The 11,855-nt window shown below is 43.0% G+C and overlaps 1 protein-coding gene across 1 annotated transcript; it reads left to right on the forward strand.

Annotated features, from left to right (window-relative positions):
• The first annotated feature begins 465 nt into the window (after window positions 1-465).
• On the forward strand, window positions 466-3,879 carry LOC145823890 (uncharacterized). Its single transcript, XM_082923440.1, has 5 exons — window positions 466-2,862; window positions 2,919-2,978; window positions 3,081-3,131; window positions 3,258-3,404; window positions 3,829-3,879. The coding sequence occupies exons 1-5, from the start codon at window positions 466-468 to the stop codon at window positions 3,877-3,879; spliced, it is 2,706 nt and encodes a 901-aa protein (XP_082779566.1).
• The last annotated feature ends 7,976 nt before the right edge of the window (window positions 3,880-11,855 follow it).

Raw genomic sequence — 11,855 nt, forward strand, 5'->3', positions numbered from 1 at the left:
AATATCGTTAAGGGAAAATTACTCAGAAAATTCTCTTTCTTAGAGGCTAAGCAAGGTTAGTTTGAGTTAAACTTTGGCCACATAAGCTAATGAAACAATTGGTGGCGCAAGCTAATTAACTCGTAAAACAAAATAGAGAGGGATGGAGAACGACGGAGAAAGAGAGAAACATTTTGCTGGAGAGTTAGAGGAGAGAAAGTTGTAGAAAAGAAAGAGAAATAGGAAGAAATTCAAAAGGAATTCAAATTCATCCTTTTGGACTTGAGAATTGAACACTTAGATGATTTAGAAAACCTTAAATAAGGTGCTGAATTTAATTTGGTCACTCATAGTACTGATGTCCACACCTCTTTTATCAATTTTTATACCAATTTGTTTGGTACCCCTTCTGTGGATCAGTACAAGGGCCTTGAGAGGATTCAATCTTTGGTGGAAAAAAAAGTCTCTCTCTCTCAATCTGTTTCAATGTCCAAGCCTGTTTTTGAAAATGAAATCAAGGAGGTTTTTTGGTCTTTAAAGTCCAATAAAGCCCCTGGCCCGGATGGGTATTCCGCTGGTTTTTTTAAGAGCTCTTGGGATATTGTTGGTAAGGATGTCATTCTAGCTATTAAGTCTTTCTTTGACTCTGGTAAACTTCTTTCTGAGGTTAACAGTACCATTATAGCTCTTATTCCTAAAGTTCCTAATCCTACTCATGTTGGTGACTATAGACCCATCTCTTGTTGTAATACCATCTATAAATGCATTGCCAAGATCATAGCTAATAGAATTAAATTGGCCCTTCCTGATTTGATTGATCCTGTGCAGTCTGCGTTTGTTCAAGGTAGAAGGATCTCGGACAACATTTTCTTGTCCCAAGAGATTATGAGAGGCTACCATAGGAGTTCCCACTCTCCTAAGTGCGCCATGAAAGTTGATATTATGAAAGCTTATGATACTGTGAGATGGGACTTTATCATTGATATCCTCAAAGCTATGGCTTTCCCTCCTTGTATGATTACCTGGATAAAGGCTTGCATTACGAGTCCTTCTTTCTCGATTTGTATTAATGGGAGCCTTCAGGGGTATTTTAAAGGGGCGAGGGGATTAAGACAAGGGGACCCTATGTCCCCGTATCTCTTTGTGTTGGCCATGGAAATTCTTGCCAGAATTCTAGCTGAGAAATCTAGGAGCCCTTTGTTCAAATTCCACTGGAGGTGTGAGAAAACTAAAATTGTTAACCTTTGTTTTGCTGATGATTTGATGATTTTCAGTAAAGGGGACCCTGGTACTGTTTCTCTTATCATGCAGGGATTGGATGAATTTAGGGATCTGTCTGGTCTTACCCCTAATTCTAGTAAGAGTAATATTTTTTTCTCGGGGTGTAGTAGTGAGCTTAAAGAGGATATTCTTCAGATTGCCAATTTTACTGACGGCTCCCTCCCGGTGAAATACCTTGGTGTGCCTCTTATCACTACCAAGCTTAAAATGTCTGATTGTCATGCTCTGGTTGAGAGAATTACTAAGAGGATTAAAAGTTGGACCAATAAACTGCTTTCTTATGCTGGTAGAGCTCAACTCATCCAGTCTATTCTGTTTTCAATGCAAGTGTATTGGTCCTCTCTTTTTATCCTCCCTAAGAAAATCATTGGTGACATTGAGAGCATCCTTAGATCTTTTCTTTGGTCTGGGGTTGAGTTGAAGAAACATAGTGCTAAGATTGCTTGGAGATATATCTGCAGGAAAAAAAATGAGGGTGGCCTTGGTTTCAAGGACTTAGCTACCTGGAACAAGGCTGCTATAGCCAAACATGTTTGGTACTTGTTTTCTGGGGGTGATTGTTCCATGTGGTGCCAATGGGTCAAGGCTTACTTGCTTAAAGGGAGGAGCTTTTGGGCTGTTAGAACTCCGAGTGACCCCTCATGGGTCTGGAGGAAAATCCTGTCTCTTAGGCATTTAATCTATCCTTACATCAAGTTCAAAATTGGTAATGGGGAAAATGTGTTCCTTTGGTATGACAATTGGCACCCGCTTGGTTCGCTGTGGCATAGGTTTGGTCCTAGAATTCTTTATGACACTAATCTTCCTGACAGCACCAAGGTTAGCTCTATAGTCTCTAATGGTTCTTGGAAGTGGCCTATCTCTAATTCTTGGGAGATAAAGGAGTGGATCTCTTCTACCCCTTTATCTTTTCTACCTTCCTTTGGCTCTTTTGATACTCCGTTTTGGAATTTGGCTGCTGATGGTAACTTTTCTATCCAGTCAGCTTGGGATTGTTGGAGGGATAAGGGCCCTAAAGTCACTTGGTCCAAACTTATCTGGGGCCCCCCTTCAATCCTTAGGGTTAGTTTTATTGTTTGGTTAGCCATCAATGAGAGACTTAATACTGGTGATAGACTTAAAACCTGTGGTCTTGTTACAAATCCTTACTGCCCTTTCTGTCAAGATCCTGAGGAGAATCATTCTCATCTCTTTTTTAGGTGCATATTTTCTTCTAGGATTTGGGGTGGTATCCTTGCCAAGTGCAAGTCTAACTGGCCTTCTTTGCCTTGGTTGGAAACTGTTGATTTTGCTGTTAGATCCACCAGTGGTACCTCCTTGAAAATGGTGATTCTTAAGCTATCATTTCTTTGCACTGTCTACCACATTTGGATGGAGAGGAATAGTAGGATCTTCAATAAGGCCCAAAAGCCTGAAGAGGTTGTTACTAACTCTATTATCCAAATGGTTAGGGGTAGGCTTCTTTCTATGGAAAATGTTAAAATTTCTGCAGGTGATAATTGGCTTTTGGAGGAATGGAGTCTTCCTTTCAAAATCTTGCAGCAGCACCATACTATTGCAGCTGGCCGGAGAATGAGTGATGTGACGTTACATACATTGAGGGTTGAGTGATGGTGAGCAACTATTGTGGGGTTTACTAACTGGGTGCTCTTTTGCAGGTTATCATGAATCCTAAATCTTCTCCTACATTGATGTGTCCGTATGGAGGGTTGAGTGTTGTGAGCTACCTAAATATTTCCAGACATTGTGGGTTGAGTGATGAGAGACAGCACACATGTTTTATGCTAACTTTTATTATATCTTATATATGGTTTGTGCAGGTTCTTGGATCTTTCAAGTATAATGTCCTTCTGATTCTTTCGAGGTATCATGTGAGTTGTGGGCCTAGTGTTGTGAGATCATATATGGAGTGGAGAGACATACTGTGTTGTGGGTCGAGTGAGGAGAGCTCCTATATTGTGTGTCTGTTATGTCTTCTCCTTTATGATTTACGACAGGTTCACTTGTTGGTGAGGAGGTGTGGTGTTGCTTACAGTGCAGTTACAGGGAATTGCTGCTGGTACCCTTGTTTTTTGGCGTGGAAGGGTGATGAATACATGCTGCACAGATTCGGGTGGCAGTTTGTAGGGTGTGTCTGTACCATGGTGATGGCTGCTGCTAGCGCCTTGCTGTGCTACATGAGGGAGAAAATCAGTTGTTTTTCATTGTATTTTTTACATAATTTTGTAGTGTGTTTAGCTTATTCCTACGGGCTGTGTAGGAGTACCTTTGTGCTTCTTTGTGTTCTTAATAGCTTTCCTAGTAACCATGTTTCGGGTTGCACACATCTTAACAGGTTAGTTTTGTTTTGGTTTCTTATTCCTATCCCTACGGGATGTGTAGGGAATGTTGTTTTGTTTTGGCTCGTGCCCTTGTGGATACAGTGTCCAGGTTCTCTTGCTTGGTGCTACAGTAGCAGGAGGCTCTTTTCAAGACCATAGCCTCCTGGATCTATGCTTCAGTTTGTTTCTCTCTTCGCCTAGGTTGCTATAATTGTTTATATTTCTTGTTCACTCTTCCTATTGCTAGATTATAGGAATGGTGAACAGGTTGTTGGCTTTTGTTCTGTTTTCTGTATAGCTGTGTTAGGTCCTGGGGTATGCCCCTTGTAGTTGTGTAAATTTTCTTGTTTTATTTTATCTCTTATTCACCCAAAAAAAAACTATTGGATGCCTAAGCTACTTAGTTCCTAGAACAAAATAGAGAAGGATGGATAAAATTAGAGAGAAACGTTCTTCTTGAGAGCTAGAAGGGAAAGTTAGAGCAAAGAAAGAGAATGAGAAAGAAAATCGAAGGAAATACAAATTCATCCATTCGGACTTGAGAATTGAGTAGTTTTGTGATTTAGAAGGCCTTAAGTGTGGTGCTTTAGTTAAACTGATATCATTAAGTGCATCTATCACACTTTGTGTTCACCTTTTGTGTATCCATCACACTTGTTCACTAAGTGCATCTATCACACTTGGTGTTAACCTTTTGTGTATCCATCACACTTTGTTCACTAAGTGCATCTATCACACTTCGTGTTCATCTTTTGTGTATCCATCACACTTGTTCACTAAGTGCATCTATCACACTTTGTGTTCACATTTTGTGTATCCATCACACTTGTTCACTAAGTGCATCTATCACACTTTGTGTTCGCCTTTTAGTGTATCAACCACACTCTGTTCACTTAGTGCATCTATCACACTTTGTGTTCGCTTTTAGTGTATCCATCATACCTGTTCACATAGTGCATCTATCACACTTTGTGTTCGCTTTTAGTGTATCTATCATACTCTGTTCACATAGTGCATCTATCACACTTTGTGTTCACTTTTAGTGTATCAATCGCACTTTGTTCACAAAGTGCATCTATCACACTTTGTGTTCACCTTCAGTGTATCAATCACACTTTGTTCACGTAGTGCATCTATCACACTCTGCGTATATCCATCATGCTTTGCTTCACATAGTGCATCTATCACACTTTGTATTCACTTTGTGTATCTATTATACTTTGCTTCTCTTCGTGTATCAATCACACTTTATTCATATAGTGTATCCAGCACACTCTCTTCACTTTTGTGTATCTATCACACATGCTCGCTAAGATTGCATCATAACTGCATGAAATGTAGTTTGATTTGCCTTCCCGCTTAAAACTGTCACATTTATTGTGAATATTTGCTTCGCTGCAGCTTTATTTACATTATCCTTACTGCATGAAATGTAGTTGGATTTGTATATGCTTGCTGCTTTGCATAATCGTGGGTTACGTCCGGCTTTGTGCATATCATTTTGCATCTTGCCCCCTGCCTGTAGGCATGCCTGCGGGCACATCTTTGTTATCTTGCCTGTTTGTCTAAGTCTTCGGCCTTGTCAAAAATGGGTTGTCTCTAGGCTTTGACATTCACTCCCATCACTTCTTGACTTTCGAGTTCTGTCAAAGAAGGGCAACTGTAGACACCCCATTTTCGACCGACCTTAAGACTTAGACGTCACCGATTGAGCGCTTGGTGATGTTGCATATTGTGCTCGTTCTGAAGTTTCAGAGTCTCGGCTGCGAGCCTTGCCTCCGGACTTCCGGACTATTTCGTGCCTTGCCTCGGTTTGCGAACCAGGCTCTGTTTTCTCTATTTTCTCTTCCCGAAGGGAGAGAGAGGTCTCGTGGATCATCTCTCAGTGGCCGTAGGCTACGTTTCGTGGTTGTAGGCCATTTTTCCCATTTGGAGCCTGGTTTCCGATTTTTCGGAGCCGACGGCCGTGTGACTCGGTTTGGGACTGCCTAACCACCTCCGCTTGCTCCGGTTTTTGGCACACATCTTATTTACTCCCTTTTGGGAGACACTATGGCCCGAGAGACCAACTTCGTGGTTGAATGCCACCTCCGGGTGCTTAACAGCCCATTTTCAGGGCCCCAGGCCGCGCGTTTCGGTCCCCGAACCTCCGTTTTTCATCCGTTTTGGTTCTTTTTTGGTGGAGACCTCATTTTCATTGTTAGGAAGCTTGTAGGAGGGTGGGAGGCCAGCAATTGTTCTGAAAAGCCAGCTTTATTTCTTCAATGCTCTCCGTCGCCCGTTTTTCTCACTAAAAAGCTAATGTTGACCACCCCGGGGCCACTTTCTTTAGCCCTAAACCCCATATTTGTGTTGTACACACCTGGGAGGCCACCAATATGTATAGGCCGGCCAGTAATTGTCCTTGACCCTTTTGAACACCTCTAAAAAGTTGGCTTTTCTCTCTCCTGGTTCACTTTTTTTGGGTTTTGACCACATATTTGTGTTGTGCACACAAGGGAGGCCACCTTTTTTGGGTAGCCAGCCTGCAATTTGCATTGACCCTTTTGACCCCTGGCCGGCTGGCCACCTGAACCTTTTGAACCTGGCCATGATCCTCTCTCCAAGTGTATTCCAGCTGTGCCAGCTGTTTCCCCCAGATCCTGTATCTGAGGGGTTGCCTTTTGGGAGGGAAACTTGAATTTGATTTTCCCGCCTTTTCCCTTGGCCTCTCTCCCTCTATAAAACCAGCACTTGAGCTTCATTTCTAAGGGTTAGAGATTTTTGCTAAGGCACAACCATCTTCCTCCATAGCTCTCCCTTCCAAGCTCTAAAGTCCATTATCCTTGGCCATTTACACACCACCTCCAAGCCTACAACCTCCACACTCCATTCCAGCAACTTGAGGCTATTTTTCAGAGGTTAGAAGCACCTTTTCTTGGTCCAAAAGCTGCTGAAGACTTGTGCTACAAGGGTGAGTCCTCTTCTCCCTCTTTCTTGCCTTATTTTGTTCTATATCTTAGCCTTTGTTGCTTACATTTTTGGGCTTCGACCTGAACTGTAAATAGTCATATTTTGAGCTCTTTTTCATGTTTGATCCAGGACCTCTTGCTGTTTGAGGTCTTCTCCTTACCCTTTGTGTTTAATCTCTCTTTTAGGCCTATTTTTGCATGATATTTTAGGCATATTTGTGAGCTGTTTTGGACTTGGTCATAAACTGTGAAATGTCTTGTTTTGTGGGGGCTCTCCTCTGTTTGAGGTCAGCTGCTACCACTTGCCTCTTTATTCCTCTTTTATGGCTATTTCTTGCATGATATGTTAGCCCTGTTTGTAAGCATTTTTGGGCTTCGAGACAAATTGTAAAGTGCCTTGTTTTGAGCCTTTCTTTAACTTTTTTGAAGGGTTCTTTTCCATTTGGGGCCAGCTGCTGTCCCTTGTCTCTATTCTCTCTTTTAGGGCCATTTTTGCTTGATAGATTAGCCCTATTTGTGTTCACTTTTGAGATCTATTATAAACTGGAAAAATTCTCATTTTGACATCATCTTCATGTTTGATAAAGGGAATTTTCCTGTTTGAGGTCATATGCTTCCTTTTATGCTCGATTGTCCCTTGTTTTGAGCCTTACACCTAAGCTCTTGTTGCATGCTTTGTTTGGCCTTCTAGCCACTGAAATCCAGCGGATTTTCAGTGGCTAGCACACTATTTTGAGCCTCCAAATCAGAGGGGGGTGACCCCCTCTCTCCTTGACTTGTTTGGTGGTCATTTTGGCCTTCCAAAGAGACCCTATCTTGCATGCTTCGAGGTCACTTTCCAGGGTCAATTTGGTGAGTTTTAGGACTACCATATTTGATTTTTATAGTTGTTTATGCCATGCTAAATGTCTACCTTGCATGTGCTTAATAACTCCCTGCATGGCCCTCTAAAGGAACTCATTATTTTTGCATACCATGGTTGCATATCAGTGGTTATTTGGGCCTATTTTCACATGATTTATTCACTGATTTTTGCTGGTTTGGTGAGATTACATTTGTTTCATATACTTTCCATGTAAACCATGTTTGCTAGTCAAGATTGCATGCTATTTTGTCCACCATGCTAGCATCTTTTGGCCATGCTTTGAACTGGAAATGTTCATGTTTTGGGACTTCCTTGGCTCTGTCTTCATGCTTCATGATCAAATAATGCATGCTTTGTATAGCTATAAGTCATTCCATGTGCTTAGTTTCGAGTTTTGGGTTTCAACTCATGCATCGGGTGCCATCTTTCCATGTTTCGGGGCTGTTTAGCATCATATTTCAGTGCTGGAATTACATGCTTGTATGCCATATTTCATGCATTGCCATGCCTTGTTAGAGTTGCATACTATGCCTTAGGTTCGGTCCTCGATTTGCGTGCATGCATGCACGCGTTTCGAGAGTCTCATTTTCATCTAATGTCTACTGATGAGAGTGTGGATGAGGTCCACTCATGTTAGTGTAAGTCCATTATGCATTGCGTATGCCATTTCATTTCATAGCATTGTGTATGCTAGGTTGTATGTTAGAGCATTGTGTATGCCTCGTTACATCGTGCATTGTGTATGCCATTTCATAGCATTGTGTATGCTAGGTTGCATGTTAGGGTTGCATTCACACATATCATGCATATTGCATTGCGCTTGGGATAGGAGTTAGCCCAAGCACGGGAAACGAGGGACGTTTCGTACTCCGAGTGACGGAACGTGTCTCAATTCCCGGTCGCCGACACTCCGGATTATCCATGATGGAGTCTAGGCCTTGTTGTGTCCATATGTGCATTCATTTCGTATTGAGTCATGCAATTCGTCTTTTCGGCCATCATGCATCGAGATGGGTGATTGGTGGCAAGAGGATCGAGGTCTACATTCCCTGAAGAGTAGTCATGCATACATATGTGAAAATACTTTGCCATGCCCCTTTGTTGTTCTATGTTGCAGCAAATCAAAAATCAGCAGCCTTCCGGAGCTTGGCACGCATTCCAAGAATAATTGCAAGCAGAGGCAAACCGGGGCATCGCAAGGGATTCTCCGCACAAGGCAACCCAAGCATGCATCATTTATCGTTTGGAACAGAGCTGAGGCGGTCCATGGATTTGCGTGCCAATTTACTGCTTTCCTAGATTAATTTGTTAATTAATTAGGATTCTGTATTTATTCGGGACTGTATTATTTATTCATTTGGGACTGTATTATTTATTCGGACCCTCTGCGCGAGGGCAATGTTGTAATAAGTGTGCGTATGTGTGATGTATGTTTTCCAACCCCACGTCTTTCTCCCTTTTATTTATCAGCTTATGATGGTTAGATTAGGGCATGTTTCAATTAGCATATAGTATGATAGCATGTTTGCATTCATTCATCTGTCTTGCATGCACCGGGCTCGGCGCATCATACTAACTGCATTTGTATCTCAATTCCAAGTTGAATACATGTTAGTTGTAGCATTTCACATGCCATCTTTAGAATAGCCGAGCCTATCTTAGTTGCATTTTGCATGTGTTGCATTAGGCATTTCTGTATAGTTAAGATTACGCATGGATTTCTAACATAGCTTTCGTTTTGGCTTGGAGTACTCGGTAAGTGTTTATGCTTTAGCATCCTTGCATGTGTGTGACTGCCATGATAGCATACTTACCATGGGGCTAAGTGCTTATGTGATATAACTGCCTGAATGCCTGTGGGTGAAGGTTGGGTTATTTGAGTTGGAGCAATTCGTTAAAATGTGTGTTTAAAGCCCACTAGATAGTGGCAAAATCATGTTTTCTAAGCCCACCCGAGGGTGGCAAATCCACGTCTTAGCCTACTTGCGAGTAGCACCATCAAACCATTTTCAAATAAACAAATATGAAATGTTTTGTTCCAACTCAGGCGACCCAGTCTATACTTGTATGTTGTGCGCATCACATAGTAAATCTAGGCTAATAACCGGAATAAGAACGCATAAAGTTTGCAAAACTATATATCATGGTTAGTAGAGGCCGATCTTTGATCGGGCGAGCGGGGGTGCTCACGAAGTGACCTTCCCCAATCATACCCAAGTTCCCGAGCCGAGGCAACTTTGGTGATGACAGACACGTGGCCTTAGGCAAACGAGTCAGGGTTTCCTAAATTTCCCCAAAATAAAACATTTAGGTGGCGACTCTGTATCTGGCAAAGCAGTCCATGTTTGACACTTTTTTCAAAAAATCTGTTTTCTCAAAACGATTTGCCTGATTTGGACTCTTTGGTTCAGATTAAGAACCGTGACAATTTGAGAGCCCGACCTTGTAGTGAGCCCAAATGAACAGAACGGGACTCATCCTCCCGGGGTGTTCGGGGACGTCTACAGTTTCTGGCGACTCTGCTGGGGAGTTAGAGAACTTGACTCGAACTCATGATATCTGGTTTTGACTACACTTATGTGTTTCTTTGCATTGCATGTGCATTGGTGCGCCTAAGACACCGTGTTTGCCATCTTCTATTCCTAAGCGGTTTGCCAGAGGCTACGTGCCATAGGGCTTACCGGTTACGGGCTCTGCCAGTATGGGAACACAAACCCCAGTTTTACCGGGGTACCCTTTTTGACCATTCGACCTAGTGCATATTCGGAATCCATAGTGACCATTCCAAACTAGGACAGGTTGTTTACCCGTTTATAGGTTGTTTGAAACCACTGTGTGCGTAGTGAAACCCTAGCTCCTGACAAAATAGGACAGGGAAACCCTACCCCAACATAGGGGTGTTTTGGCTCTCACTTGCTTGCTATGTGCTTTTAGGGTGTGTCCCTACAGGGAATGCATGTAACAGTTTGCAAGTCTGGGTATCAGGCCTACAGGCATCAGTATCTGGGAATCAGTTTTACCTGAGGGTATCAGTTCACTGGAAGAATTTTGGATAGAATTCAGTAGAGAGCACAGTTATTCGGCTGCTCATATCTGTTTTGGTGAAATCAGACTGAGATGCTACATGTTTTCTCTTTTGGTAGGGTAGTCTTGGAACCATAGCTTCAGAAGGCTCCGATATCCCCCCGAGGTTCATCGGACTTGTGCTGATAAACTTTGTCAAGTCAGAGATTCAGTTCAAGGGCAAATCAGTGTTCCTCCGCCAGAGGCAGGGTAAAAGGGGCCAGTTAGGCACAAATCATCGGTTCAGCAGTTACCAGATCAGTGGCCCTTATCCACCCCACCAGTGAACAATCAAGCTGAGGCCTCAATTTCTATCACAGAGATAGATATACCAGTCAGTCAGCCGGAACAGCAGAACATGGCAGGGATGGAGGAAATGATGCGTCAACTCCAAGAAAGTATGAAACTCATGCAGCAAGACGCTACCCGCCAGACGGAATTTGCCAAACAACAGGCTGCGATCATGGCTCAACAAGCAGAGTTAATTACCGGGCTACAGCAGCAAACCGGAGCATCTGCTTCGCACCAAGCCCCTTCCCCACCAGGAGTTCCAGCACCCGAGGAGGCACCAAATGGCCAGGGAGATACGGACATTCCGACAGGACTGGGTCCGCCCCCAATGCTACCCTAATTACCCAAAACACCCACCAACCTGCCGGATTTTCCCTTTGAGTCCTAGGTGGACCCTACAGCATTGAAGGTGAGCAAGCTTGAAAAACTGTTCAAGAAATCTCAGGGCGTCAAGTCCATCCCGGACATTGAGGATGGATATACCGATGCGGTCGTGACACTGCCAGACCGCTTTAAAATGCCAAATATCGACCGCTTTGATGGATCTGGGGATCCCCTGGTGCATCTCCAGTTGTTCTCAGATATACTACGGCTGATGGGCCTCACCAGACTGCAGAAGCTTTCATTGTTCGGCCGGACCCTGTCAGGTGTGGCCGCTATCTGGTATGCAAAATTAGAAGACAATGTCAAACGGAACTGGGATGAGATGGCCGAGGCCTTTGTTGCGCAGTACTCCTATAACACGCAAATCGAGGTCACAACCCGTGATCTTGAAACAACAAGGCAAGAGCCTAAGGAGAGTTTTTCTGATTTCGTAGCCCGCTAGAGGGCCAAGGCCTCAATGATGACCCTTAGGCCCACTAACAAAGATCAAATTCGGATAATTGTGCGCAATCTCCAGCCCAAGCTTATGCAGAAAATGATCGTTCTTCCCTTCCCCACCTTTTCAGACTTACATGAGATGGGAGTACAGATCGAGTACAGATCGTACATATTCACTTTAGCGTATCTATCACATACATTCTCATTTAGTGTATCAATCACACTTCATTCATTTACTGTATCAATCGCACTTCATTCATTTAGTGTATCAATCATACTCTG

This window comes from Camellia sinensis, chromosome 4 (assembly GCF_055761805.1).
Source record: "Camellia sinensis isolate YWXY chromosome 4, ASM5576180v1, whole genome shotgun sequence".
Classification (NCBI taxonomy): Eukaryota; Viridiplantae; Streptophyta; class Magnoliopsida; order Ericales; family Theaceae; genus Camellia; species Camellia sinensis.